Here is a 16,200-nt window from a genome sequence, read left to right as displayed (position 1 = left end):
AATACAGGCATCCTCTCCGATCTTCCTGTCCAAGCCACAAGACATTTTTACTACGCTCTTTTAATGTCTGTAAAATCACATTTATATCTTTTATCAGACTTTTGGCTACTGTTGGCTCCATGCTTTACACCGGTGTGAGGTTCTGTCTAGAAGAGAAATGCAGGAGCGCCCGAGGGCTTTGCTCCTCCTGAAAAGAATGAAATGTTTGGTTGTTTTATGGACAATAATGTTCACTTTATTTACAGTCTGGTTGAGGAGTAGTCTCGCCTTGAATGCTTTAATGATCTATTGTTTGGAATACAAACTGAATATGCACTGTGGGACATTTACCTGATCTGTTTTGTTATTACACCTTCTTGGTCTGATATTAATAAACTGATTGCTATAATTTCCCTCATGTTGGCGTCAAAACACGTTTGATAGCTCACAATAAAAACATCCTTAGACATGTCTCACGGTTTGCCTTGGGCACTATACCAACTTATGTTACGTACTGTACGGAGGTGTACGAGCGAACCAGTTCATAAACCACTCGGAGAGAAGATTGCATTGCAGATCCCTTGTGCACGTTGCTGACAGCTCTTGAAATTGCGTGAGGGATAAAAAAAATAAAATAAAAAAAATCGGATCCTCACGCCTGTCAACGCAGAATATACTGCAGGGCAGCGTAGCTGATATGCACTAAACCTGCTCGCTTTATATGTTGGTTGAGGAATGGGGCTGGTCCACAGCAGCTAGCATTAGCATCAAATTTGGGATCCAATTAGTTTACGTAATGTGTAGTTATTCCATTAGTAATTTTCTGTCGCGATAGTTAATTATGTGGAGTAGAAACAAGCACGATATAAAAATAATGACTTAATTCATTTTGCAATGAAAATGGAACACACGAAAAATGTGCACCGGATTGCCGAAAAGTCGCACGCAAATTTTCCCGCATCTATTTTTTTTACATCGTACTGTTGAGAAACGACTTTTAGCCTGAAAAACTTCCAAGTATTGATTTTCTAAAGAACCCATTAAAGGATTAGTGTGTAGTATTACTAATTATAATTAATAATTATTAGAATTACGGTCGCCTTCTTCAGGTTACGTAAAAATGTGCTTGGTTTGTCCGTTCCTAAACACTGTTCCTTTAAACCCATGAAGTTGTTTTTATCATCGACCACAAACCTGCTACTTACACATCCACCAATGAGCTACTAGATAGGCTTTTTCTGCGGGTACATTTGCCCTTCGGCTCTGTGTAGTGCAGCTTAATGACGCGACTCCTAATAAACGGACTCTGAATTCACTTAAGAACCTCCGATACAGTTCAGAATACATCACCTCCGAATCTATTAGAGGACATCATTAAACGGCACATACTGAGTAGAGACAGTTGCTCATTGATAACTCGGATCCACTGCTCGCAGAGTCCCTCATTGGCCGAGTGGAACGTGACATCACGGCAACGCCACCGGTGCTGCCTCGTTCTTCCAACGTAGGAAACTGTGGCGGAACAAAAGAGAAGGAAGGAACAGACATTCATGTTATATATTGTTTATATTGTATACGTCATATATAGGTGTTCTCAGTGGCAACGGCTAACATTTTAGGTCTAGACTGTCTGTTGCAGGACCTTTTATGCTAACCGCCGATCAACCAACACAGAAGAAAGATGGTATCACCAAATCAAACAGTTCTGTTGGTAGTCGGACAAAAAGCAGAGTCATAATATCTTACTAGGAACATTAATGAAATACAGTATTTACCTTCCCTTGCTCAGCTTGCTCAGATTTACGAAGCACCTCGACATCAAATAATCACACTCAGTGTTGCCAGGTGAGAAATGTAGGATTATCGTACCAGAGACATAAAATTATCGTATTTTGAGGGAAATTATCGTACACCCGTCATAACTAAAATAACAAGTCTATTGATGCGCTGTAGTCACTCTAGTGTTGAATAGCGTCTAACATGTTCACTCATTTTCAGTGCTTCTTCTTCCAGACTGGCTCTGCTTCTTCTTAATTTTTTATTTATTTATTTATTTCCTCACTCATGGGGCGGGCGCAGCGGACTATTCAGCCAATCATGGCCGTTGTTCTAAAGCAAACGCATACACGTCACTCGTAGCTCACATTTAGAAAAGCACGATTGGCTGGAAATTCCAGCCAATCGTGAAACAGATGCCTTCAGATTCACAAAAAAACTCTGACAGACAGTTGCGACAGGCTGATTACAACCACACATTCACGGAATGGTGAAATTATCGTATTTCTGGTCTTTTTTGGGATTATTGATCGTACATCGTACAGAGGGCAAAATTATCGTACAAATACGATAATTATCGTATACCTGGCAACACTGATCACACTAAGCATAATTTCCAATCGGATGGGGAAGTTTACTATTAAGGCAAGTTTCTTCGGTCCAAATCGCTTCCATGCAGTCGGCGTTCCATCCTTTAATACATAATCAGGATGGAAAACGACGGACTTTGAAGCCGAGTTTGCACCGACCGCTGACACACTCTAAAGGCCACATTAGTGAGATAATTCTTTAACATTTGGCTCCGATAAATAATGCAAATCCGATCTTGTTTGGATATAATCTAAAGCATTGCCCATAAATCAGTAGCATGCTGCCTGCGATCTCAGACCCGGTCGGCGAAGCTTTGCGGGACTCTCTTGTTAATGCATTGCTTTCGGACTGCGGAGCTGTCTCCGGGCTTACTTCCTGTGTCAGATCGCTCGTGATTAGTGGAGCTGAACGCTGGCTTTTTGGCACACTTACTCAAAATGTGACCGCTATGACTATGAACCGTGAAAGTGACGGGGATCAAAACTGCCTTCAGGGCAACTTTGGAAGAACAAAAAGAAGCTGGATCTGTTTCTTAAAGCCATGAAGATGGAAGACTTATGGACCCATTTTAAAATTTGTAGGAATATCAAAAAAACACTGGATCCTAAACATCCCATAATGCATCCTGTCATTTTCTCAGACTCTTGACTGTTTTCAGAGGCTGAGTAGTAATTTACTTTGACGAATATAATCAGTGTAATGTCCCTTTTTAAGGGAGCTTTATCATAGACAACTGGACTTTTTTAGGTTTTTGAAGAGGCCTCTTCAGTTCTTAAGAAGCCTCTTGGATGGGAGGCGATGTGTGTAGGTTTTCTACCTGTGAATGCATGCGGATACAGCTGGATGTGCTTCTTTGCTTTTTTGCGACCACTCCTCCCCGAGTTGTCTTCATCATCTTTGGTGACAGCCACTATTTCACACACCTGAACGGCATTGCTGTGGGCTTGGAGAGAAATACATACATTTAAATTTGATACACAATAACCGATGCATGAGGCTATACATCCTCGAACAAACACATATTGACAGACAAAATAAATCCTGGAAACGCCTATTAGTTAGATCGTTAAAAGCTGCAATAATCCACATGTTTATATTAACAGTGGATCATATGGCCATGTGTAATGTGAAAGGCATACAGACAAACTCACAAAAACTCTATCACCCAACTTTGCAGTTCCCCGCAGCTCTACAGAGCTTGCCTCAGATTGTTGTTTTGGTTTTACGGACCACAACATTCACTTTATTTTTATTGTTTTATTTGTTTTGGTTCAGTCTCGCCGAACACATTAGTCTCATTTCCAGATGTGGCGGGCAGCTGTTTCAGTGGGATAGAGCCTGATAAAACCAGTGTTCACTTCCTGGCGCACACACAACGTTAGCAACCAGCTGATAACGTTGAACACTTAGCAGCTAAAAAAGCCAGACATTTCCCTCAGGAGGTGGTGGAGACCAAAAGCGGAGCTAAAAGTAGACTCTGTAAACATGCTGGATGTGGAAACTGTTCGCAAACAATTAAGGAAGTGAGGGGTTAAATCAATGTAGGTTAAATTCCAAGCTTCATATTTTGTGTTAAGATGGCCTTAGAAAAGCAGCATTGATTTCAAAAACAGTCAAATTAATGGGAGGAATAACAGCCAAATGAAAAGGACAGCTGGTGGGTGTTTGGGAAGGAATGGCAACTTCTCGACTTTGGGATGAAAGACTGGCAGCGTTTGAATGGTTTGTTCATTAACAGTATTTTGTATGTGAAAGTATGTTGTGATCTGGTACCTCCTGGCAGTGGGGAGACGGGGAGGGTCAGTCGCCTTAGAGAGCATCGAAGTGGCATCAAAGGATTTAATAGGTGTTTACTTACTGTGTTTGATGTGCAGAGATATTAAGGAAAATACAGAGAACTGTTGGGTAATGGTTTCTTTTCTTTTTTAGGAAATACACGCCAATGAAATCATTAAAAAGTGTCTTAAACGCCCACGCTGGTGCAACTCAACGCTAGAAAAGGTGATCCCCACATATATTACATCACATCTCACAATATGGCGTTCCCTCGTGGACCGTTTCAATATTCAAATCCAGAAATCGCGAGCGCTCGAGCACAACGGATGGCTGCGCTGCTAACGGAACAAATTCAAAAGTGCACCCTCCCTCATACTGGGAAAGGGCCGATATTACTGGAATGGGTTTAACTGACCTCTTCAGCCGCATCACGCATACAGGCATTCCAGCCGCTCCTACAAATTTATTCAGCTGATAGGGTGAAATGGATGGAGGGGGGGTGCACAACATATTATTTCTCTCCCGGGAGTCTGAGGGAAAAGGATTTCATTTCTTTCTCAAATAAAGATGATGCACCATGCAGGCATGAATAACTTTATGGCTGTCGATATTCACACTTTTGACAAATAGGAAGACTTATGGCCATGTGGGAGTAAGAATGAGGAGTTTTATTCCAGCTACTTGCGAAATCTTATCAATAGTGCTCTGGCAAAAGTGATTGTCAAGGTGTTGAATTAACAATATAATGGATTCCTGAATGCTACCGACTTCAACTTAGGGTCACAAGGGCCCGACTCGACCCCCATCACTGGCTGGGTCCCTCGTGTATCAGAATGTAGATATATATTTTGAGTTTTAACTTTTTAAGTTCACCTGACCTGCATGACTGATGGAAGAAACCAGTTTCCATTTTAAAGAAAGTAAAGGCGTTATTTAAAGTTGTACAACGTAAGATTTGAGATGCGTCGCTTCTAGCGGCCTCTTTGGCGGTAGATGGAACTGCACCAAACAGTGTCGACTGTCTCTCATCTGAACATTATATACCATCATGCATTGCGCTGAAGGAAAAACATGGACAAAAGTAGAGAAAGCAACCCGATGGAGACAAATCCATGATAATATACTATATGAGATATATAATGTGAGTAAAACATTGCACCATAACGCAGACGATCCCAAAGTACTCTAAATGTATTTATTAATTTGGGAAAATACACGTATTGCCCCCCACATTGACAGGAGCGTATACGGCTTCTTTCGTTGATAAATTTCACAATAAAAGCACCAAACGTGACATCACAGATTACCCAGAGAACTTAAATTACATTAAAATTAACTTACAATGTGTATTTATTACAAAAATGTGTCTGTTATTTATTATGGATGCCTAATGCAGCAAGTTTTAATTAACCCAGCGGAGACAATGACCCGAGAAGTGTCTGAAAGTGTTAATTTAACAGATGAGCTCCCTATATAGTCCTCTACTCCCTGGAGAGTGAGCAGGGAGGAGTGAGCGAGTGAGTGATTCTGGACACAACCATTAACTGTGGCCGTGTGACAGCCAGTCAACCTGCACAATACCAGGACTCCGACACTAAGTGAATATCAGCCATCATTAGTTTCATTAAAGGTGCTTTTCCTACAGTGACGTGTCAGAATGTCATGAGTAGAAAAGATGTCAAAAATGTGGGAAGTGTGTAGGCATGTAACTTTAAGATCAGCTCAAACTTTAAGGAAATTCTTCAGTTAATATGTGGAACTGTTGTTTACACGTCTTACAGAATCACATCATTGAGGACGATCATTTGTTTTGAGCTGTTGATTCATGTTCCAAACACGTGCATGACGATGTGGAAAAGCAAAACCCAGCAGGGAGGAAGCCGAGACTAAAAACCGACGCGAGTTTGATGTAGCGTCTTGATAAAACCGACACGGTGTATTTTGGATGCAAGTCTATGCAGATATGTAAAAGCAGATTGTCTTTGGTAAAAACGTTGCGTGTTGATAATTACAACTGCTGCAGGAACGTGAGAAAACGTGAAATCTTACATTTGCTGTTTGTTTCACATCCAAACACCAAACTTGTACCACAATTTGTGCCAAAACATTCAGTGGAATACATTAGAATATCTTATCTCGTGTTTCACACATTTACATGTTTGTTATCTGAAGCTCCCTGGCTTACAGTGAAACCCCCCTAAAAGAAAAAAAAATGAAAAATGTATGAAGCCTGTTCTCTGTTAGCCTGTTGGGCAAATCAACTTCTGTCAAAGACAAAAAAAACTAACATTAATCACCGAGTTGGGCGATATCTCTCGGTCTCTCTTTTGAACTACTTGGTCAAATTAACCCCAGTAACAAGCACAGAGCCACCAATCCCAGTGAACCGTGTCCTGCTGGGAACTGGAAACAATAGCTGACATTCCCACATTGCTCCAGTAACCCCGCCACACACACTCAAACACACTCGGAGGCGTAAACGCACTCAAGTACACAATCCCATCACCACACACAAGCAGTACCCGCAAATTCCCCCACTTATTTTTCTCTTTTTAGCTCAGTCCTTAAGCTACATGCTAAGCCCTCGGCCATACAAGGCAGATCCCCTCTGCTCTGACACACTTCTTTCTTTGTGCTTGAAAGGAATCTTCTCCCTGGCACTCAGCCAACCACGGGGGCTCAGCGTGTCACTGTGAGCCGAAGGGGGTCCGCTACCTGCAAAAAAAGTCTGCTTTTTATGCACTGCACCAGGGAGAAAGCACTCGCATGTTTGATTTGTTGCCACAAAGCTGAGGTGATACCCAAGAACGAAACTAGTCGGTTAATCCAAATAAAAGACATTAATAGTGTGACTTCAACCGGATTAAAAGACATAAGTGATTAGATGAGTGTAACCCGGAGCTTTGTGTTTGTGTTACTGACTCGTGATTCCCAGTAAACACTCGAGGCCGCCAGGTGAAATTGACACCAGTGTTTTCATTTAAAAGGCAGAGCGTTTTAATTATGACTCATGGAAAAAAAATCTCTTTGTCTTCTGACTTGCAAAAAGTGTTTTTCATAAAGAAGTAGGTCGTACATCATTTACAAGATATTTTTTGGGTATCTTCATTTAGGCACAGGCAAAACAGTTATCATTATTATTAATAAATGTTAATATCGCCCAATAATTATTCAATTACATCTAATCCCCATGTATTTAACTGGAGAATTAGGTTCAACTTGTTACCTGCAGATAATAATAGCAGGGGATATACAAAGTTCAACATTTTGGGCATTACTTCTTTTTTTTTTTTGCTAAGAGCTACAAATAACTATGAGGTTAATATGATTTTCCATATGCTAAACAAATAGCTAAAGCCAGTAGCTACTTAGCTTAGCTTAGCATAAAGACTAAACAAAGTGAAACTGATAGCCTTGCCCTGTTCAAAACAAGAAAATCCTACCAGAAAGTCATATTTTACACATAACAAAAAATAACAAAATGTGTTCATTGTTGAGCTTTCGAGGTGCTGGGAGGCTAATTTACTTTCGGACAGATCCAGGTTTCCAAGTTTCCAGAAATCCAGAAAGTGTTTTTCCCAAAACGTCCAAAACAACAACAACAGCATCAAACAACGTGTGAAGTTCTATCTCAGGCTTCAGGTTCCCCACAAGAGAGGTTCAAGTTGACTGCCATGGAAATCAGGCCAAGTTCAAACAAACAATCACATGTGATCCCGTGAGGACGAGGAGCAGCACACAATAACCCTGGCATGTGCAACTATCAATGTGCAAGACGGGGAATGGACCTCCAGTTTCTGGCAACGGCAACGCGTTGCTTTGCCCGGAGCGTGAATGTAATTCCCGACTCTGGCGCTGTTCTCTACGGAGACGGACACATCGGAGTCCTGGGGGGTCGGGGGTGCTATACTGGTTTCCATTCTAACCACATGAGATGGATTAACACCTGCCCTGGTGTAATCTCTTAAAGGGCCAGCACCAGTTGTGTTCCACGTGATTGTATGCATCGGTGGCAACCTTTTTTCTGGCTTGGGACTCTTTAAAATAACCAAAGATATTTTATTCCCATTCATTGTATAGTTGTGACATCACAACGGTATATCTTGAGCTTGTTTTCAGGTACAGTTTCTGAATATTGGCTGTGTGCGAGTCACTTAGGCTTGTTTTATAATAATAAAAGACATGACAAATCGCACTATTTACAACATGGGACCTTTTTTGGGTCATATTAAGAGAAGAACATAAAATCAGTGGCCCTTTAACTAAAATCCAGCGCTACCGGTCTTGGCAACAGTTATATCACATAGCACTGGAACGAAGAGGATCTTCCAGTTCAGCTTAAATCAGTTAAATGCAGCTCTTTGATTGCTGTGATTCTATTGAAATAGCTTTTTCACCCTTCTTAAAAATGCTGGTGTGATCGGACCTTTACGGGTTAAAGCCCGAAGCGCTGCTGCTGGGGGAGGATGAACCCTTTCCCCTGTAGATTTGATGAGCGGCCTTAACTGACTTCAGACTGCAAACGTTTGAGGCTACTTTGTACCTTTTATGGTGGATTAACATCTGCCTATACTTTGACTGGATTCATGATCCTGCTCATCCTGCTTGACTAAAACTGGGTCCCCCCAGACGTTCTCTCATCGGCCCAAAATTAGGAAGCGTGTGATAAATTTAGAGATGATGTTACAGGATCATAACTCAATATGTCCTATGCATCCGTGTGTGTGTGTGTGTGTGTGTGTGTGGTATCTGTGACAGCACAGAGCCCTGGCCTCACCTTCCTTTTGGTCCTCTGACAACAACAAGCTGTCATCATATTCATATTCTGCTGTTGTTCTCCGCTCCCCTCCCTTTACACAGTGGATCAGCGTGTAATCCCTTTATTGTTTGGCTCTGACAATGTGCCAGCGCCAGCTTAAGGAAATGCTTGCGTTCGTAGGTGTCCCCACACTATGTCGGGTTTTTTTTTTTTTTTTAATGTCACTCCTGTTCTGTTTGTACATGTAGCATTCCAGGTGGCGTGCATGGTGGGAGAAAAGATGCAACTGAGAGTGAGACTGATGCAAACTATCATTTATGCAGATTTGGACAATATATCCCCAAAATCCGAGTTATTATGAAAGTGTACTGTTATCGTTACCATTATTATTCTCATGCTCTTTCATCCTTCTCATACTCACAACCACACTAAACACATGCTTTATAATGGATCTCTCCGAAACACTCTCTAAAAATGCAGTATTATTATTTATTTATTATTTATTTTACATTCTCTTTTCTGTTTTTTTTGGGTTTGTTTTCACTCTTTTTTCTTTCCCCTCATTTTGCTCTTGCACCAATAAAAAAATAAAAAATTAAAGGTGGAAGTCCAAGCAGGTAGATGATAGCACTTCAACACATCATCGTCAGGGTCATTGGTTCATTTGTGTAATTAGCCTGAGAGCTCTTATTCTTTACTCCTGCTGTCCAAAGCAGCAGCTAAGTAAAAACAGTACAAACCACAGTTTATTCTCCAGTGGTTAATTTCTGCCTTATTTCTCTGCATCCCCCCCTCCCTCCTCTGCTGCTGTCTCTCAATGCACAGACAGGGTTGTGCATTGAGCAGCCGCTTTAGATTACAAGGTGCAGATCTGCTCGGGTGCACGTGGCAGCGAGCTGTCAGACAAGACGTGTGGATTCCTCCCGGGCACGGTGGGTTTAGTTAAGCCGAGGCTTACAGGCGAACGGATGGAGGTGGAAGGAGTAATGGGTCACTGACGGTGCAGCAGTGATGCCTGATCGCTGCATATGCCAGAAACAACTGTCAAGTACAAATCCTTATGTAAACATACTTTGTTGTAAGCTTCATTTCCATGTGCTGCGTTCGCAGAAAATGTGAAGTCAATTTATCAGCTTTTTGAGGAGATATTTCAGTCTGAACCAGACATTCATGTTCCCCAAAGGATGAAGCCCAATGACTTGGGTGATGGCCTGACTGTTCCTCCTGTGCCACCATGAGGTTGAAGTTTTTGTCAGTCAAATGTCTGAGGAGCTGTTGGCTGGAGGCCATGAAATGTGGTTCAGATATTCATGGTCCCCAGAAGATGAAGCCTAATGACTTTGGTGATCGACTGACTTTTCAACGAGCGCCACCAAAAAGGTGAAAATGTTCACTTGTCTGGTCACATATTTCCACACGTATCTACTGGATGGATTGACCCAATATTCTGTATAGACATTCATGGTCCTGAGAGGATGAACCCTGGTGACTTTGGAGGCCCTCTGACCTCCTCTATTGACACTTGTGGTTTGGATTCATTTACATCACATGTCTCTTGCAGGATGAATTGCAACACGTTGTAGAAATTACTAAAATACTGTAACGCTAACACACTAAATTAAGATGGTGACCATGGTTACGAGCACACCACTGCACTCATGCACTCAAAACAGCAAGCGTGAGTACAGAAGTACACAAACTGAGACGCAGAGCTGCTAACATGGTCTTCTTTTTTTCTTCTTCCAAAACTTTTGATTCATAAAATCACGCAGCTTTGTTCGGCTACTTGTTAGGTATGTTTTTTGTTGTTTTTTTTTATTACAGGGGAAACTTTGAGGCCGATACCCTATTTCCCTTTGTTGCTTTCAGTGATCCGATCTGTTACATATTGGATCTGTATCCAGCTCTGCTATACGGGGAAAGCAAATATCTAAAAAAGCCCTCTGGCCAAGAGAGATATCCTGGCTTAGAGGGCCCGAGGAAGAACTACCCGCTAAGCATAGTGATTTGGAGGGACGGGGAGATGCTTTTCTAAAGCATATGCCGTGATTTAGTCGAGATTTCCACCGATAGCAGCGTGCATCACATAAGAGGAGGGGCTTAGGCATTATGTGGACATAGGATCTACTCTGGGCTCGGAGGCCGAGCCATCTCAGTGATTGGATTACGTGAGATGCTGGGATTCTCCCGTCTTCTTCTCCCCTCAACACCTCGAACTGACTGATGCTCTGATTTCACCAAAATCTACTGAATGTTCACAGATCAGTTCCTCTTGGCATTTACAGCTCGTTTGTCAGTTTGTCAGGTGGAACGCAGACATTATGGGGCAGAAAAAAGAAAAAAGAAAAGGGAAACATGAGCTGAAGAAGACCTGTCAAATTTCACGCTGCATGATTTTCGGCTATTAGCCGGGATTAACTTTTCCTGTCTTCTCTACTGCACAGATATCCCTTTGCTTGCAAATGTTGTTTGATAGAAAATGTTAAATCTCTACCAACTAACATCTATTATATTTCTCCTAATATCCCTCCTTGTTTTGTCATCTGTTTTCATAATTTTTTAGTCAACAAAAAGTGGAAAATTATGTTGCGGCAAAGAAAAATAATAATTTGCATTATTTCTGCTGTTTTGCATGCTGATCCTGTCACCATGCAGGTAAGCCGCTGGCTTTATTAAATACCTAAAAACTCCAAAAACAAATAATAATAAGGGACATTTTTACCAATAAGCCTTTTCCAGCTGCACCATTTTACATCTTAAATGTTTATTTTTTTTAATTATCTTTTTATTATGATGTCCAGATCCACACAATCATATATAATACATATCATTCTTATCAGTTAGCTGTCAAAATTAGTTTTTGTTGTTTAAACACATAGAAATAACAGCAAACAGAGCCTCTGATGTAAGTCAGCAACAGGTAAAACACATGGAGTCCAGAAATAAAAACATTCACCACTCATGTCTTGACCCAAGTCACTGATTAACTGGCCTGTATGGATCGCTAATGATAAGCACAATCCATTCACACACTACACAAATATAAAGATAAATATAGTCCACCACTTTAGCGTGCTTAAGCACTTAGTCATTTCATTCCCTCGTGACGAAATGTGCCTCGACCTATTTGATTCCCTCCCCCGGTGGATAAACAGACCCGCTCTTGTCACAGCGATCACCGAGGGAGACTTTTAGGCGAAAGCCTTGTTGAACATTGACTCAATAAATGAAAGTCTTTATGGTGGGTTATTATAGGGCGCTTGATACCACTTTGAGGAAGGTCAATGGCCGGGTTTCGACTGGAGTGTGCCGTGCCAGCTGTAATAACTCCAGCCGACGTCGTGCGGTAATTGCGGGCCAGGGAAGTCGTCTGGATGAGCAAACATTAGCCCCCGGGAGGTTATGAGGACGTCTGGATTATGGGACAGTTGTCGGATGCAGAAGATGGAAAGTAATCTTGGAGCAACATTGTCTACCAGAGTTGTTCATGTTCATGTGGGTGTAGTTCCACTTTAACAAGCTCAATAAGATATTACTGATGTATTTTAGAAAACATAAATACAAAAAATGTTGAAATTCTATTGACATCACGATGACAATCGATGAATAATTTCTGGTCCGACAGCCATTAGTACTAATAATAGCCGTTTTGGCCGTTTATCATCATTATGATAAATTATGGGAGTGGCTTGGAAGCTGAGGTGACGGGGTGTCATCTTGGTTTTCTCACTAGATTTAGACACTTTTGCTGCTCTCATTGTAAAATAATTGGCAACATCATTATTATGGATCATTATTTAAAAATCGAGCTTCCTCTTGTTGGTTTCCCGACCTTTCAGTAACAACTCACCTACTTTTGAACTACTTTGGTGTGATGCAAACGTGTTTCAATGCTTCACTTATAAACACTAACTAGGCCGAGTTTAAACCTATCAAGAGTTGGTGCAACCAATCAGATCAGTTAGGAGAAATCCTCACTGTTTGTTTTGTTGTCTTTTGAAAGTCTATATTAGGAGAAATTGTTGCTTCATGAAGCTGGAAACAAGACTGCAGCTTTCCTCAAGCAAGGCCCCGTTTCATGAATGAGAGAGAATGAATGAACTCCTTCCTGATGTACACATTAAAATAACTGTCAACCCCTACCAGCGCTCGCTTGTAATGAACAAGCGCCTCCTAATTATCTCTTAACTGAAACCCCCGTGTGTGTGTGTGTGTGTGTGTGTGTGTGTGTGTGTGTGTGTGTGTGTGTGTGTGTGTGTGTGTGTGTGTGTGTGTGTGTGTGTGTGTGTGTGACCTGCTCTTGTCAGGGTTCAGACCCTCCAACCACACAGACTACATGACCTGACTCTTGCCCCCTCAACATGTGCATGATCCTGATAAGGAGTTCACACTGGGAAAACAGCTGCTGCTCACTTTGTTCCAGTAATTAGACGGGCCTCTTGGCTTAAAGTCACACAGGTATTAAACCATCAGACGTACCTGTCTGAGCGCCGCTGCTTCGTTTTCTGCTCCTCTCCGTTTCCTCCCACGTTAAAACACTGCGGTTTAAAGAAACTTCTACCTGTCCGAGCTTGTGGAACAGCTTGCAAGAGAGCAACGCGGCTTGTTTTTCCATATCGTCCCTCGGATGTGACACAAGTTGTCAATCCGTCCGACGAGCGTCACTTTAACTTTGTTACGGCCCGCGTAACGAAACACAACGGCGTCCGTCCGGCGTCTCCGAGGAGCGTTCAGGCGCCGGTTGTTGGCTGCTGTCAGGAGAAGAGGGGACTTAAGTCAAAGATCGTGTAGTGTAGGGAGGAGTCACTCAGTCGTGAGAAAGGAAACTGGCCTATTTTAAATACCGTGCAACAAATACACTCAACAAAAATATAAACGCAACACTTTTGTTTTTGCTCCCATTTTTCATGAGATGGACTTAAAGATCTAAAATTCATTCCAGATACACAATATTACCATTTCTCTCAAACATTGTTCACAAATCTGTCTAAATGTGTGATAGTGAGCACTTCTGCTTTGCTGAGATAATCCATCCCACCTCACAGGTGTGCCACATCAAGATGCTGATCTGACATCATGATTAGTGCACAGGTGTACCTTATACTGCCCACAATAAAAGGCCACTCTGAAATGTGCAGTTTTGTCTCACAGCAAAATGCCACAGAGGCCACAAGCATTGAGGGAGCGTGCAATTGGCATGCTGACAGCAGGAATGTCAACCAGATCTGTTGCTCGTGCATTGAATGTTCATTTCTCCACCATAAGCCGTCTCCAAAGGCGTTTCAGAGAATATGGCAGTACATCCAACCGGCCTCACAACCGCAGACCACGTGTAACCACACCAGCCCAGGACCTCCACATCCAGCAGGTTCACCTCCAAGATCGTCTGAGACCAGCCACTCAGACAGCTGCTGAAACAATTGGTTTGCATAACCAAACAATTTCTGCACAAACTGTCAGAAACCGTCTCAGGGAAGCTCAACTGCATGCTCGTCGTCCTCATCGGGGTCTTGACCTGACTCCAGCTCGTCGCCGTAACAGACTTGAGTGGGCAAATGCTCACATTCGATGGCGTCTGGCACGTTGGAGAGGTGTTCTCTTCACGGATGAATCTCGGTTTACATTGTTCAGGGCAGATGGCAGACAGCGTGTGTGGCGTCGTGTGGGTGAGCGCTTTGCTGATGTCAATGTTGTGGATCGAGTGGCCCATGGTGGTGGTGGGTTATGGTAAGGGCAGGCATCTGTTATGGACGAAGAACACAGGTGCATTTTATTGATGGCATTTTGAATGCACAGAGATACCGTGAGGAGATCCTGAGGCCCATTGTTGTGCCATACATCCATGAACATCACCTCATGTTTCAGCAAGATAATGCACGGCCCCATGTTGCAAGGATCTGTACACAATTCTTGGAAGCTGAAAATGTCCCAGTTCTTGCATGGCCAGCATACTCACCGGACATGTCACCCATTGAGCATGTTTGGGATGTGCTTGACCGGCGTATACGACAGCGTGTACCAGTTCCCACTAATATCCAGCAACTTCGCACAGCCATTGAAGAGGAGTGGACCAACATTCCACAGGCCACAATTGACAATCTGATAAACTCTATGCGAAGAAGATGTGTTGCACTGCATGAGGCAAATGGTGGTCACACCAGATACTGACTGGTTCTGAGTCCCCAGACCCCCAATAAAGCAAAAAAATGCACATTTCAGGGTGGCCTTTTATTGTGGACAGTCTAAGGCACACCTGTGCACTAATCATGATGTCAGATCAGCATCTTGATGTGGCACACCTGTGAGGTGGGATGGATTATCTCAGCAAAGCAGAAGTGCTCACTATCACACATTTAGACTGATTTGTGAACAATGTTTGAGAGAAATGGTAATATTGTGTATCTGGAATGAATTTTAGATCTTTAAGTCCATCTCATGAAAAATGGGAGCAAAAACAAAAGTGTTGCGTTTATATTTTTGTTGAGTGTATATATCGGAATTGGCATAATTCATGATATTGCATGCACGTGTCGAGCAGAGTAGGCCTCTAATATGCAACTGATGACCTGAAAATTAAAAAAAACAAACAAGCTGTAATATATTGTTATAGCCTGTACTTGTATATCAAAACGAAAGTGTCTAAATTGTGTGCTGGACTACAAGTTGAACCAATAATTCCACGTTCGTTAAAGTGTCATTAAAAACAACTCACAGATTATTTTTGATAGGAAGAAATGGAAACTAATTGCAAACCAAAAAAAATAAATAATAATAATAATAATAATAATAAAAAACAGGATCATTCTCATGTTTGATACGTGTCATTTTAAGAAAAAAATCTGATAAAAATAACTAAATATCAAAAGTTTCAACAGAATACGTCTGTGGAAGGATGACAACTTTTACTGCATTTCCACTAACCAATACCCAAACAGCGTCATGCACGCAGTACCGTGGATTAGTGACGGAGTGAGAGCTCCTAATTTCCAACCTGTCTCCTTCAAGCCCTTGGTGGAACAGCGCTGCGCCGGTACGTTGCGCAAACACCCAAAGCCCTTTAATTCGTGAACAGGAATGAGGTGCTTCCGCGTTGTTCCAGCCTGAATAATCCAGCAACTGCAGTAACCTCTCAAAATCTTGAGACAGTGATGAGGAAAACATCACCACTGACATCATGGTGACTAAACTATGTTTCATGTCATCCTGAACATCCTCAGTTCTGCTTTTAGGGAAACTGAGCTGGTTTTAAGATGATTTATCCTGTCCTTCTTCAATGACAGCATTTTTCCCCCTGTGTATGACTGTGTGTGACACACACA

The 16,200-nt window shown here is 42.0% G+C and overlaps 1 protein-coding gene across 1 annotated transcript in view; it reads right to left on the bottom strand.

Moving 5' to 3' along the window:
- cerk (ceramide kinase) overlaps positions 1–13,622 on the bottom strand; it is a 31,494-nt gene extending 17,872 nt beyond the window's left edge. Inside the window, exons 1-3 of the mRNA XM_084038726.1 lie at positions 13,361–13,622; positions 3,164–3,289; positions 1,369–1,491 (exon numbers count right to left, since the gene is read on the bottom strand). Of these exons, the coding sequence (XP_083894852.1) occupies positions 1,369–1,491; positions 3,164–3,289; positions 13,361–13,496 (385 nt within the window). The 5' untranslated portion in view covers positions 13,497–13,622. The remainder of the gene's footprint in view (positions 1–1,368; positions 1,492–3,163; positions 3,290–13,360) is intronic.
- Between the last annotated feature and the right edge of the window lie 2,578 nt (positions 13,623–16,200).

The sequence above is a fragment of the Eutrigla gurnardus genome, assembly GCF_963514095.1.
Source record: "Eutrigla gurnardus genome assembly, chromosome: 21".
Classification (NCBI taxonomy): Eukaryota; Metazoa; Chordata; class Actinopteri; order Perciformes; family Triglidae; genus Eutrigla; species Eutrigla gurnardus.
The sequence above is the reverse complement of the archived record's forward strand: the minus strand, read 5'-3'. Positions and strand labels throughout refer to the sequence as shown.